The 14,372-nt window shown below is 55.4% G+C and overlaps 1 protein-coding gene across 1 annotated transcript; it reads left to right on the top strand.

The window, feature by feature from the left end:
- The first annotated feature begins 9,317 nt into the window (after window positions 1-9,317).
- On the top strand, window positions 9,318-12,256 carry LOC111155753 (trefoil factor 3). The gene is made up of 3 exons (XM_022516135.1): window positions 9,318-9,444; window positions 10,774-10,920; window positions 12,059-12,256. The coding sequence occupies exons 1-3, from the start codon at window positions 9,363-9,365 to the stop codon at window positions 12,070-12,072; spliced, it is 243 nt and encodes an 80-aa protein (XP_022371843.1). The 5' UTR covers window positions 9,318-9,362; the 3' UTR covers window positions 12,073-12,256.
- Window positions 12,257-14,372: the final 2,116 nt, after the last annotated feature.

Raw genomic sequence — 14,372 nt, 5'->3', positions numbered from 1 at the left:
GGAGCCTGCTTCCCCCTCTCTCTCTGCCTGCCTCTCTGCCTGCTTGTGATCTCTGTCTGTCAAATAAATAAATAAAATCTTAAAAAAAAAAACCCAATATGCACTTGTTCCATTTATTAGGTTTTGGCAAAACGCTTGCCCAAGTAGCTGCGTTAATTATACTCAGCAACTTTGAGGAAGAGTTCCTTTCTCTCTGTACCCTTGTCAGTATCTCGCAACATGGGTGCAATCCATGTGCGCAAAATGGTGTGCAAATGTTAGTTTCTTTTGTCATTCCCAACTATGAGGGAGGTTGGGCCCCTTTCCATCCCTTACCGTCAATTACCTCTGTGTGTATTTTAAAAACCGTGTCTGTCCTTTTCTCATTGGTCTTTAGAAATTCTTTATGTATCCTTGATAGCGATCCCTTGTCAACTGCGTGGGTTTCAAATATCTTTTCCTAGTTTGTGGCTTGGCTTTTTTATTCACCGGTCCCGTCTGGCTGAGTGAGTAGTCTGAATTTTAATTGAGTCAGACCTATCAAGTGTACCTTCACGATAGGTATGTTTTTTAGAAAATCCCAAGAAGTCTTTATTTTTTATTTATTTATTTTTTTAATTTTATTTTTCATAAACATATAATATCTTTTTATCCCCAGGGGTACAGGTCTGTGAATCTCCAGGTTTACACACTTCACAGCACTCACCATAGCACATACCCTCCCCAATGTCCATAATCCCACCCCCCCACACCCCCCCATTAACCCTCAGTTTGTTTTGTGAGATTAAGAGTCACTTATGGTTTGTCTCCCTCCCAATCCCATCTTGTTTCATTTACTCTTCTCCTACCCCCTTAACCCACCATGTTGCATCTCCTCTCCCTCATATCAGGGAGATCATATGATAGTTGTCTTTCTCCGATTGACTGATTTCGCTAAGCATGATACCCTCTAGTTCCATCCATGTCGTCGCAAAAGGCAAGATTTCATTTCTTTTGATGGCTGCATAGTATTCCATTGTGTATATATACCACATCTTCTTTATCCATTCGTCTGTTGATGGACATCTAGGTTCTTTCCATAGTTTGGCTATTGTAGACATTGCTGCTATAAACATTCGGGTGCACGTGCCCCTTTGGATCACTACGTTTGTATCTTTAGGGTAAATACCCAGCAGTGCAATTGCTGGGTCATAGGGTAGTTCTATTTTCAACATTTTGAGGAACCTCCATGCTGTTTTCCAGAGTGGTTGCACCAGCTTGCATTCCCACCAACAGTGTAGGAGGGTTCCCCTTTCTCCGCATCCTCGCCAGCATCTGTCATTTCCTGACTTGTTAATTTTAGCCATTCTGACTGGTGTGAGGTGATATCTCATTGTGGTTTTGATTTGTATTTCCCTGATGCCGAGTGATATGGAGCACTTTTTCATGTGTCTGTTGGCCATCTGGATGTCTTCTTTGCAGAAATGTCTGTTCATGTCCTCTGCCCATTTCTTGATTGGATTATTTGTTCTTTGGGTGTTGAGTTTGCTAAGTTCTTTATAGATTTTGGACACTAGCCCTTTATCTGATATGTCATTTGCAAATATCTTCTCCCATTCTGTCAGTTGTCTTTTGGTTTTGTTAACTGTTTCCTTTGCTGTGCAAAAGCTTTTGATCTTGATGAAATCCCAATAGTTCATTTTTGCCCTTGCTTCCCTTGCCTTTGGCGATGTTCCTAGGAAGATGTTGCTGCGGCTGAGGTCGAAGAGGTTGCTGCCTGTGTTCTCCTCAAGGATTTTGATGGATTCCTTTCTCACATTGAGATCCTTCATCCATTTTGAGTCTATTTTCGTGTGTGGTGTAAGGAAATGAGCCAATTTCATTTTTCTGCATGTGGCTGTCCAATTTTCCCAACACCATTTGTTGAAGAGGCTGTCTTTTTTCCATTGGATATTCTTTCCTGCTTTGTCGAAGATTAGTTGACCATAGAGTTGAGGGTCTATTTCTGGGCTCTCTATTCTGTTCCATTGATCTATGTGTCTGTTTTTGTGCCAGTACCATGCTGTCTTGATGATGACAGCTTTGTAATAGAGCTTGAAGTCCGGAATTGTGATGCCACCAACTTTGGCTTTCTTCTTCAATATTGCTTTGGCTATTCGAGGTCTTTTCTGGTTCCATATAAATTTTAGGATTATTTGTTCCATTTCTTTGAAAAAAATGGATGGTACTTTGATAGGAATTGCATTAAATGTGTAGATTGCTTTAGGTAGCATAGACATTTTCACAATATTTATTCTTCCAATCCAGGAGCATGGAACATTTTTCCATTTCTTTGTGTCTTCCTCAATTTCTTTCATGAGTACTTTATAGTTTTCTGTGTATAGATTCTTAGTCTCTTTGGTTAGATTTATTCCTAGGTATCTTATAGTTTTGGGTGCAATTGTAAATGGGATTGACTCCTTAATTTCTCTTTCTTCTGTCTTGTTGTTGGTGTAGAGAAATGCAACTGATTTCTGGGCATTGATTTTATATCCTGACACTTTACAGAATTCCTGTACAAGTTCTAGCAGTTTTGGAGTGGAGTCTTTTGGGTTTTCCACATATAGTATCATATCATCTGTGAAGAGTGATAGTTTGACTTCTTCTTTGCCGATTTGGATGCCTTTAATTTCCTTTTGTTGTCTGATTGCTGAGGCTAGGACTTCTAGTACTATGTTGAATAGCAGTGGTGATAACGGACATCCCTGCCGTGTTCCCGACCTTAGCGGAAAAGCTTTCAGTTTTTCTCCATTGAGAATGATATTTGCGGTGGGTTTTTCATAGATGGCTTTGATAATATTGAGGTATGTGCCCTCTATCCCTACACTTTGAAGAGTTTTGATCAGGAAGGGATGCTGTACTTTGTCAAATGCTTTTTCAGCATCTATGGAGAGTATCATATGGTTCTTGTTCTTTCTTTTATTAATGTGTTGTATCACATTGATTGATTTGCGGATGTTGAACCAACCTTGCAGCCCTGGAATAAATCCCACTTGGTCGTGGTGAATAATCCTTTTAATGTACTGTTGAACCAAGAAGTCTTTAAAAGCGCAAAATTATAGGATACAAAGTTAATGTGAATTGTGGTTTTACGAGTCAGCAGCAAACAGTCGGAAATAAAGTTGTCCCCCGTGAATAAAGGCAATCTTGCTTCTTCTTCTGTGATCTTTATGACTCCCCCCACCCTTGCCTTATTACATCTATTGGAACCACCTTTACACTGTTGAATGGAAATGAGGGTCAGAAACGGGTAAGACTCGGTCCCAGGCTTACGGGGAGAATCTCAGCATGAAGAACGGCTCTGGGGTGTTTCTCGCTAGGTGTCGGCTTACCAGCTGTGGAATGCTCCTCTCAATTCTAGCCGAGTCTTTACCACGTGTGACTATGAGCTTCGTTAAATGCTTCTAACGTGTTTACTAAAATGACACGTTTCTTATTTTCATTTTTTCTACCAATGTCTTGAATGCACTGATGGATTATCTGACGTTAAACCTACCTTGTCATCGTTGGATAGACCCTTGTCATCGTTGGATAGACCCTTGTCATCCACGATGTGTTACTGCGTACGGGGCCGGGCTCAGCTTGCTGGCATTTCATTACGTTTTCCTGAATCCGTGCTTGTGACGGTCGTTCATACTTCATAATGTTTTCGCCCGGCTCCGGCAGTACATTTCTGTCGGCCCCATAAAGTGAGCTGGGCCGCCCTTCTTGGTCGTCTTTCTTCGTTCACGTGAGACGGGAGCTCTTCCGCAGAACAAAGCCGTGAAACCACCTGAACCTGAAATTTACTTTGCGGGAAGGATTTTGCCAGTAACTGCAAATTTTCCATAGACATCAGGCTGTTTAGATTTTCAATTTAGTCTTGTAACCGCTTGGTAAATTGTGTTTTTCAAGGAATTTGTCCATTTTATCTGAGGCCTCAAATTTGTTAGGATAAATACTCATGAATTTATTCTGCGTTTTACCTGATTTTCCTCTTAGTGCCTGCGGGACTCCAGCCACCGCCCACCTTTCATTCCCAGTATTGGTAATCTGTGTTGCCTCTCACTGTTTTCTTGATGGGTCTGTTAGAAATGTATCGACGGTGTTTTTACCTTTTCAAAGATCCAGGGTTGTTAATTTTTTCTTTTTTCTTTTTCTTTTTTTCTATTTCACTTCTGTTAGACCTTGTGCTGCTGCCCCTGTCCCGGTCCTGGAAACTTCGTCTATTTTTCACTGCTCGCCCCCCACCCTCCACCATGCAAGGTGGAAACGTGCGTGAGCCCGAGGACAGCCCTCACGGGAAGTCGACCACGCTGGCGCCGTGATCCCTGACTTCCGGTCTCCAGAACTGTGAGAAATAAACTGATTTATAAGCCTCCCAGTCCATGGGCTTCTGCTGGAGCAGCCGGAGTGCACGGAGGGCCAGACACTCGCACTCGCAGCGGCACAGAAGTGTCCCATCAGCGCGTATGTCAGACGTGGTGGGTCGTGGCACACTCACGTCTCACAGAAAGCTTGTGTGGGTCCAGAGCTTGGAGGAGTACCTGTGCCCGTGCTCCATCAAAGCCACACGGACTCAACAATGAGTGCCACCCCCGGGGGGCTGGCGGGAGGTCCCCTCCCTGTAGGCTCTGAAAAGTGTCCCAGTTTAGACAACTCATGACACAGTCCCCTCCTGAAGGGGCCTCCCCTGGCCCCGGGGGTTGGAGCCTGGCCCAGCTTCGACCAGGATGTGGGAGTCTCACAAGTGCCCACCGGCCTGTGTTGTCTTAGCCTCCCCTGAGACAAGGAAGTGAGAACAAAGTGCTCCTTGAGGGTTATTTGGGTGAGGTGTGGGAGTGCAGGAGAGGCTTCCACAAACACTGGTGATTGATTACCTATGGCCAACGATCTGTAGAGACCAGAGATCGAAGGTGACCAGGGAGGACAAAGGCAGGCCCAGGACGGGGTGGAAGCCCGGGGCTGGGGCTGGCAGGATGGACAGGGTCCCAGGTGCAGGGGCACCGAGCACTAGGCAGAGGTCCCGGAAAGCCCAGTCAGGGTGGGAAAGGGAAGGTAGGTCCCGGGACACAAGTGCTCCAGGCCTCTGACTGTGTGCCTTCCTCCCCCTTGCGAGAAGATGCAAACGAAGGTCATTCCCAGAGCTAGAGGTCCCTTGAGTGGAGCAAAGGCCATTGAACTAGGTGGCCCCAGCAGCGAGACCTCTTCCCTCGCAGTCTGGGGGCCAGAAGTCTGAAATGAACACAGTGTAAGCTGCACCCCTCCCGGGACGCCGGGGGAGGGTCCGTCCCCTCTCCAATACCCCTGCGACCCAGGCAGTCCTTGGCGTTCCTTGGCCCTCTGTGCGTCACCCCAGCCCAGGCGTCCATTGTCACATGCTATCTCCCCGTGTCTCTGCATTTCTGTCCCTACAGGGACACTACAGGGACACTACAGGGACAGTCAAATTGGATTATGGGCCACCGCACTCCAGTCCAACCTCATCTTCATTTAAATAATCACGCTTGCCACAGCCCAATTCCAAATAAACTGTGCTCGGCGGCTTCAGGAAAGATAACGACTTTGGGGAGGACACTGTCCATTCCCGCACCCCTGGGAAGTCACTTGGTGGCAATGACGGGCTTCACAGGGACGAGCGCTGTGGCTGGCGGGGGGCCATCTCCGCCTTCCCTGGCTGTCCTCCTGGGACACGACTCGGGGCCGCAGCAAGGGCTGGCGAGCGACAGGTGCAGGTCAGGGGCGTCTCCGCCTTCTGTGTCAGGGCAACTGCCAGAGCCTGGGCTTCCTGCTGGAGCTGGTCCAGCCGCTCCAGAAAGGCCCATCCGGGTCTGAAAGGCGGGGCTGCCGGTGCGGGGCCTGGTGCCCCCAGGCACATCTGCTCCCCGGCTGTCAGTTCTGTTTAGTTCTGACTTATCTCTCTCGGTGTCCTGGTCATCGGCTCCCTTATTCCTGGGAAACTTTCCTTGTTGTAACAGCAGCTGGGCTGATGCAACAGCCTCAGACTCTAAGGAGCTCCGGGGTGAGCCCTCCTGTGGCTGAAACCACCGCAGTAGGCCCCGGGCTAGACACTGGTTCCTCCAGAGCACCCGGGGGCTGTATACTGTATCGCGTGCCCCCGGATACAGCAGGACAGACACTGGCCCAGGATTTGGCGGGGGGGGGGGGGGGGGGGCACAAGCCCCCCCCCCCCCCGGGCCGCCTTTCTGACCCCCCCTCTCTCCCCCCCCCCGCGGGGGGGGGCCTCCCCCCCACTCTTCCCCCCCCCCCCCCCCCAGTGGTCCTCAGCGCAAACTCTGCCAAGGTCAGGAGGCCTCCAGGAAGGCTGTGAGAGCCCCTCTCCCGGAAGCAGGAGGAAATTCTGCGCAGAGCACAGCGGGAGCGGCCCACACCCAGCGCAGCTGCAGAGCGTCTGACCCACGGTCAATAACACCGGGGGTGTGAGCCCAGGGCTGGCCCATGTGCACCGATTAACTTGAGTCTGTATTTCCCCATCCGGCTCTCTGCTGGCTTGAAGACCCCAGAGTGACTCTTCGTGAGCTGAGAGGAGACTCGGGATCTCTGAGCCGCGCAGGCCATGTCGGCTCTTCTGTTCGGCTGAGTCAGCCGTGCCCGCCTGGGACACCCTCGGACCCTCCCCCGTCTGTGAACTCCTACTCCCAACAAGAAGCCTGCAGGCCGGCGTCCCACCGGCCCTTACCACTCCATCACTGTCCACATATCAAGACCTGCCCTCCTAGCTGGCCTGTGGGCTCTTCCCGGTGTCCTTAGGGTCCCATAGTAGCAGGCTGAGCCTCTCGCCCTTGATCCACGCTCGGTCCCTGCTTGTGGTGTATACGTGCCAACAGCCATGCCCTCTGCAGGTGGGATTTGCTGCCCCAGCACTCGGGGCCCGACCGCCCACTGCTCGCAGCCGTCCGGGAGAACCTCACCTTCCCTGGGACACCGGCACACAAAGCCCGGGGCAGCAAGACTCACAGGGGAGGGATCCCAGGACAGTCCAGACACGTGGCCAGGGAGACAGTGGCAGAGGAAGGAGAGGGCCCCCAGCAGGGGCCAGAGTGTGCTCACCCTAGATTCCGGGACACCAGGGCAGCCCCTTGTCAGGGTAGGGCTGGGGCCAGTCGTGGGGCTGCAGCTCCTGGCCTAGTTTTCTTGGCCTAGTTTTCTTTCATTCCTGGAAGATGAACGTCCCCCCTGCGCCGCCCAGAGGAGCTGGAGGCTGGTGGAGGCCACAGGCCCGTGAGCTCTGGAAGGCAGGGTGGGCTCCTTGGGCCCCATCCTTCAGCAGGACAGAGAGGAGGAATGCACAAGACATCTCCCAGCCCCCACAAACATTTACCCAGCGCTGTAGTCCCCAGGGCCAGCTCAAGCCCACTGTCCTCTGAGAATCCGTGCTGTCTCCGGCCAGCAGCCCCCACTCTTCTCCCGCTGAACCCAGACCATGGCGGCCCTACCAGACCCAGGGCTCTGGACCCTCTCTGGCCACAGCTGCTGGCCACCCCCGGCAGATGCCTGACTCAACTTTGCATTACCTGCTCGTACAGCCCTGTGAGTGAGGTGCTCTGGGACAGGCGGGGAAACTGAGGCATGGCTGGTAAAGGGACTCGGGCCAAACCTCTCAGCTTCCCCTCAGAATCCCAACATGAACTGGTCTCCTCACAGGGGACTCTTCAAGGGCAGGGATCTGTCACCTCAGCGAGAACCCCGGGCTCCCCTGATAACCGAGTTGAACCGAAGCCAAAGGTCTGGTGATTTCCCCCGTGGCGGTGGCTCTGGGCACTGGCTTTGCTGGTGTTCATCGGAAAGGCCTGCCCAGGCTGGGTGGGCCAGGGGCAGCTCCCCAGGAGAGGCCAGGTGGAAACCAGGGTCCTCCAGCAGCCTTCAAAAGGCTGCCCCTTCTGAGCCCGATTCCAGGGCATTTGCACTTTCCTGGAGCCTGGCTCAGCCCCGCAACCTGGCCGGGCCTAAGGACAGTGTGGGGGCTGGAAAGGCAGAGTCTGTCCAGAAACGGCTCCCAGGGACTTTCTCTATGATGACCTTTTCGAAACAGAACTCGTGCCGTCTGTTAGCTTGGAGACACACTCTCCTTCTGGAAGCAAAGCAAAGCCCGGGAAACAACACAGACATTCCTCTGTCTCCAGCCTGCACTTGTCTTGGAAGCGGGGAGCAAAGCAGAGGGTGAGAGTTGCCTGGGGTGGGTTCCCCAAGGGTGAGGGCTGGGCGGTCACAGGTGGGACCCAACCCTCCTTGCCAATGCGTGCACAGCCAGACCCCCTCCGTTGGTGGGTGGAGGACAGCTTTGTGGACAATCTGCGGGGTGGTTTAGGACCTCTCCAGCCCTGCAGCTCCATGGGGGCTGAGGTGACCAGACGGGTGCACCTGCTTCTGGGTCCTACACAGCTCCCAGGACCCCAGCTCTGCCGGACCCACGAGAGGAGACCCTGACAGGCACCTGCATTGTGAGCCTTGGTTGATTCGCCTGGACGATGGGCGTAACTGTTCCCACCTCGCTGACAGGCTGTTATAAAATAATGTCCAGGATACAGCCTTCATTGAGAAAGAAAAAAAAAAAAGCAAGCTAATAAAGATGTCTAGTGAGTTCTCATTTGGGTTAAAAACGTGCTTAGATCTAGAGAGAACGTTTCTGGAAAGATAACTAAGAAAGTGTTAAACACACATCCCACATATACCTCTGGACAGGAGAGGGCTTTTTTGGGTTGTCTGATCTTCAAAAACCTACTGCGTGTCTTCTCTTTTTATCAAAATATTACAATTTATCACACTCCGTTTTCTTAAAATATCGAATACATTATGAAAGTGCACTTAATGGTAAAATAAGTCTTGCCGTTAACAATACAAACAGAAAGGACGGGATTTTCAAGAATTACGAGGGAGGAAGGAGATCTGTGCGCACAGCAGGTCTTACCCACGGAGGGGACCTGCATTTTCAGTCCCCAAGGCCGGTCAGGGATTCTGGGCTCTGTGGTCACTAAGGAGGGAGCCTTCTAGACCGCTCCTGGCTGGGTTTCTGGCTGCCAGCCAGCCCTACGCCAAGCCTCCATCCTCTGCCCCAGGCCAGGCTAGCCTGGGACAGACAGCCCTGCCCCTCGGAGAGGAGCGTTAATCTGGAGACTGGAGTCTGGCCTCCCCCCTGGCGGCGGTGGGGTCAGGCTGCCCCGTTCCCCTTCAGGAAGATGAGCCGCTGGGGGCTTTTCAGTCCTGCGCAGGGAAAAGTAGGTGCGGTCGGAGCCAGAGGGGAGGGCCGTCCCCAAGCAAACAGAAGCCAGCGTGCCTGTACAAACACGGGGGTATAAATGCGTCCTCTTGGCTGTCACGGCAGGTTCTCCGAGTAGACGGGTCCCAGAGCCCGCCCGCCTGTGACCATGGAGGCCAGAGTGCTCTGGCTGGTGGTGGTGGTCCTGGTCCTGGGGTCCTCCAACAGGGCAGCAGCGTACAAGGGCCTGTGTGAGTACTGCTCTGACTTCTCCCCACGCCGTAGACAGGAGGGTGCTGGTCGCAGGCAGGGAACGGAGTAGGATGAGAAGAGACCCAAGATCCAGGCTCGGGGGGCCGTGGGGAGGCTTGAGGAAGGTGACCAGACCCCCACGTTACTTAGTCATGGCCATTTACCAGACGCACACGGTTCCTCCCAGTAGCCCCGCAAACTGGGTCTCACTGTTCCCATTTTACAGATAAGGAAACAGAGGGTCGAAAGTTAGTCACTGACTGCAGGCGACCCTCCCAGTTGGTGCCGGAAGCAGGTTAGAACCCAGGTCTGCTTGGCCTGGCCGGCAGCTGCGGCCGACCCTTCTCACCCCATCGCCTTCCTGGCGCGGGTTTCTGAATTGCCAGAAAGGTCTTGGCGCGCTATGTCGGCACATTTACCAAACAGAGAGCCCGATGAACACGGACTCTCCCAGAATATTTTCAGCACAAACGGCCCATTTCCACTTAGCCCTGGCCCTGAACCTGCTGGAGGGGGTGTGGCTGTCCCATCCACCCTCGTTTGAAGAAATTAGGGTGCGGTTCTTATCAGGTGCCAAAGGCGGCCTGGGGTTTCCAGCCGGGGTGCCCGCCAGAGTCCCCCGGGTGGCTTGGCACATCCTGCAGCCCGGGACGGGGCCCCCACGCCACAGTGAATCTGGGATCCCGGTGCTAGGGAGGTTCGGGAACCCCTGGACTTAGCGAGTGGCAGGGGCAGAAGAAGACATCAGGGGTTCCCTGTGGTTTCTGTTTTCCTAAGGAAAATCCCGTTAGGTGATGAGGGAAACACCGCAGAACTTGAGACAACGTAGGCTTGCTTCAAAAGCAAGTGTTGCGGCTGGAAGGATGTGCCGGGAAGACGGGGCACACCAAGCAGCTGGGGGACAGGGAGCCGCGGGAAGGAGGGGAGAGCAGCACTTGCTGTGGTTTTCCGTTTTGAGTGTGTGTCTCCTATTACACCGTTTGTGTGTTTAAGGAGGCAGTTCTTGCTGATGAAACAGTGAAGGGGAACTTCATTTGTGGGTTCGGTGACCCCCAGAGGGTCCCTGGTTCCTGCTAGTGGGAGGGAACATAGCCTGTGGACCCCCAACGGGACACTGGGGGTGCACAGTGCCAGGGGTCCCCGGCAGAGGCCAGAGCTCCCGTGGGCAACATGGGAAGAGTGACCTCCTCAAGCAGGTGTTGGGGTGAGGGTGGGGGTCACGTGCTCTGAGCTCAGAAGCGGGGGAGGCTGCGCGCTGGCCAGCGGAGGTCAGCGGACCCACCGGGGCCAGCCAGCCTCCGGCGCTGACCGGGTGCTGTCTGGGACAGCGACGAACCTGTGTGAGGTGCCGGCCAAGGACAGGGTGGACTGCGGCTACCCCGAGATCAGCCCCGAGCAGTGCACCAATCGGGGCTGCTGCTTCGACTCCAGCATCCATGGGGTGCCCTGGTGCTTCAAGCCTCTGCAGGACACAGGTAGGCCATCCCGCGCGCACAGCATCCTTCCTGGGTCCCCAGAGGCCAAGCATACCCCGGCAGGACCCCCAGCACCATGGCTGTCCATCAGCTGAGTCCATCAGAGGAGTTGCACCCAGGGACGTCAGCGGCCGGGAGCTGTCCCCTGCTGTCCCTTTGCTAAGGGGTTTGTGCTGATTCTAAAAGCCGTTGTTTGGGAAAAGGTGTTCAAAGTCAAGGCGCTATGTACGTACAGGGAGCTGGTCTAAAAACTGGCCTGGAGAGGAGTGGAAAATGCTCAGGTTAGGGAAGCAGGGCCGATGCTTGAAGCCACATTCAGCAAACAAAGCACCATCGTTCGTGATGTGCTCCTGGTGGGACACATAGTGGCGGTCCGGGCACCAAGCCCCGGTGCCTCTCTGCACCCCACCATCTTCCTCCAGCCCGCCTCCTCCTGGAGAGCCCCCTTCCTTCCTCAGCAGCGCAGTAGGGTGAGGACAGTCACCCCGGGGGTCAGCCACAAGCAGGTGTTGCCCACGCGGGGGCGGGGGCGGGGGCGGGGGTGGACGGCCCTGGCTCTGTCCGTCCAGCCCCACATCCGGGGCGTGAGGTCTGCCGGAAGCCACCTGGCAGTCCAGATGCCAGGTCATCTTCTAGGAAGGACACAGGTGCCTTCCTGGAATCAGCCCGCGCCCTTTGTGTCCCAGTGATGAGGGACTGGGGCCGCCTTCCAGCTGATGCCAACTCCCTGATTGGTGCTGGGGCCCCGCCCACCGCCCGGAGCCTCCTGCCCCTTCCCGGCATATCCAGGCAGAGACCCAGATAAGGCTTTGGGACCAGGAGGGAGTCGGCCATTGCCTCTTTGCTGGCTGTCCCCGTTCTTTGGGGCTCCTCAGCGGAGGGGCGGGGAGGGGGCTGCACCTTCTCCTTTGGCTGCTGACAGTGGACTCTGCCAAGGCCCATCCACCTGCCCGACCCCCTAGGTTCTGGTGGGTTCTATTCTCCACAAGGTCAGACACGCAACACTTCCCCAGCGACTTGGGGAGAACCCAGCACGAGGCACTGACCTTGGAGCCTGTCTTGACCTTGAGAAGCCTGGCACCTGGTGGGTGAGGCCGAGGCTGGTCGTGGGGACGCAATGCCTGTGCTTTGTTTCCAGAATGCCGATTTTGAAGCAACGTGCACTGGTCCCGGACATGCCGGGACAAGACCTCCCGCCCTCGGGGCCCCCGCCTGTGTCCTCTGCCGGCTGCTCCCTGCTCCCTGCTTTTCTCCCACCTGGCTCCCGGCAAGCCCTTCCACGGAAAGCTAGCGCCTGGGGCCCGTGTCTTAACGAATAAAGATCCCGTGCTCAGCATGAGGGCCGCTCCTCATTCCCGAGACTCGAGACTCGAGACTCGACGCTCCTGTGTCTTATTTCAGCAGCGGCTCTCCTCCCTCAGCGTCTCCCGGATAGGGGCTGTGGGGACGGGGGTGTGTGAGCGCCTCCAGCCCAGGGCCTCCTAGCCCTCCCCTCCCAGGAGTGGAAAGTTTGCATGAGGTCTTAGACCAAGCCCGACACGGCAGGGAGGCCCCGTCCCCTTCTCAGTGGCCACCACGTGGTGCAAATTCAGAAAAGACATTTCAAACGTCAGTTTCAAAAACCCAAGGTGATTAAGGTCTTCCTTCATGAAGAGAGCAAAGCACGAAAGCCGTCTTACCCGCTGCACGTTTGGTGTTTATTTGTAAGTCAAGCGTGACACTCTAGTGGCCTCCTTTCACATTTCCTGCTGGAAACGGACGCAGCGTTGTGATGAGAGGAGCTGGTCTCACCATGAGGACTCTGTCTCGGGTCCTCGTGAAGTCCTACTGACCCCACAATGCAGTGCGATTCCTTCCATCCCTGACTTTCTAGGACACATAGCTCCCCACCGACGTCGCATGGGGCCCCCAGGTGTCCCTCCGCTCAAGCTGGGCGTCCCACAAGCTGTTTCTGCCACCCACGCCCTCTTACGCCCAGAGATCCAAGGCCCCGCGTGCTCCTTCCTGCCAAACAGCCGTCAGGAAGGGGTGCAGCTCACAGAAATGGGGTCTCTTGGTCTGAGACATCGTCCTACACCAGCAGCTCCCATCAGAACTACAGGCTTTGTCTTGGGGCCAGGTCCGCCGAGCTGACAATGTCCCTGGAGGTGAGGTTTCATTACCCTTGCCTTACAGATAAGGAAGAGAAGGAAAAAGACTTGAAAAATCCCGTGCAATGAGGTCTGCTCTGAGGGGCCACGACAGGACGTACAGGCCTCTGGATCCAAAGCCCCGTGTGATCCTTCTCAGGCCCAGCCACGACACCTGCCAGGCTTGGGGAGCGACCCTTTCTGGAAACACCTCAGGCCACGCAGCGGGTGCTGCCCAGGGCGGTGCTCACCGGGATGGGCCCCTCCTTCTGTCTTTGGGTCCGATTCTCCTCACACACCAAGCCCAGCCTCGGAGACCAGGCTGGATCTTAGCTGGAGGAGTTTGGAGGTCACCCTGGTGACGGGGCCATGTTGTCACCGTCCTCCTTGCTACACACCTGGCTCCTTCCCCCAGGGCCCGGCTCTGCGGCCTCCTGCCACACAGCCCCATCGATGGGGACAGCCCGCATGTCTCTGCCTGCCTCTGCCGGGTTTCGGCGCCGAGCCGGACGCCCCCTCCCTCCGTGCTCCCCACCGGCCCCGGGACTGCCTGTTTGCTCCCGTGCCCTGGAGGGATAGGGTCCATCCAGAGCCTGCGGCTGGGGCCCCCTTCCTCCCCCCGTCCCTTCCTCGGTTACAACAAGGCTTCGAGAATGTTCCCGATAGGTCACCTTTGGCTCTCGCTGTCCCGTGGGGGGCGGGGGGGGTCGAGTTTGCTCCCGTCATTAGGTGGGCAGACGGGTCCCTCAGGCTCCCATGGGAGATCAAGACCCCGACTGACGCAGTCGTTGTCCCCCCTGAGCCAGTCATCACACCTGGCGCGGCCGGCAACCATCCTGGCCGGCAACCTGCTGGTCTCCCAGCGCTCCCCACGCCTCCCGCCAGCGAGGGGACGCCTCCCTCTTTCCGCTGACGGTGCCGAGGCCGCGTCTGTTTGCCGTGGCGCCCCCGCCCCGCTCCCTGGGTGAGATGAGCACACAGCACCGAGCCTCTGTGGGGCCGCCTCACCCCCCGGGGCTCTCAGCGCAAGTTCCGCGGCCCTGGGCACCGTGGACCTGGACCCGGGCCCGTGACCGCCTGCTGAGGAATCACTGCCCCGCAGGCTGACGTCCCGGGGGGGCTCGCTGCCCGGTGACCACACAGGCCCTCGGGGACGTGCGGCTTCCAGGCATGGTCGCGCATCTGCGGAGTGAGGAGAGCGCCGAGGCCTGGCCAGGGACAGGGACAGCCCCTGGCCCCACGGAGGCACGAGGGTCCCCAGGCTTCCGCACCCGCCCTTCTTGGATGCAGGCATCACCCTTCACAGACACCGCGCTTGCCACC

The sequence above is a fragment of the Enhydra lutris genome, unplaced genomic scaffold (genome assembly GCF_002288905.1).
Source record: "Enhydra lutris kenyoni isolate GAN:26980312 unplaced genomic scaffold, ASM228890v2 scaffoldscaffold43, whole genome shotgun sequence".
Classification (NCBI taxonomy): Eukaryota; Metazoa; Chordata; class Mammalia; order Carnivora; family Mustelidae; genus Enhydra; species Enhydra lutris.
Note: the sequence above shows the minus strand (reverse complement) of the source record. Positions and strands in the feature narration are given on the sequence as shown.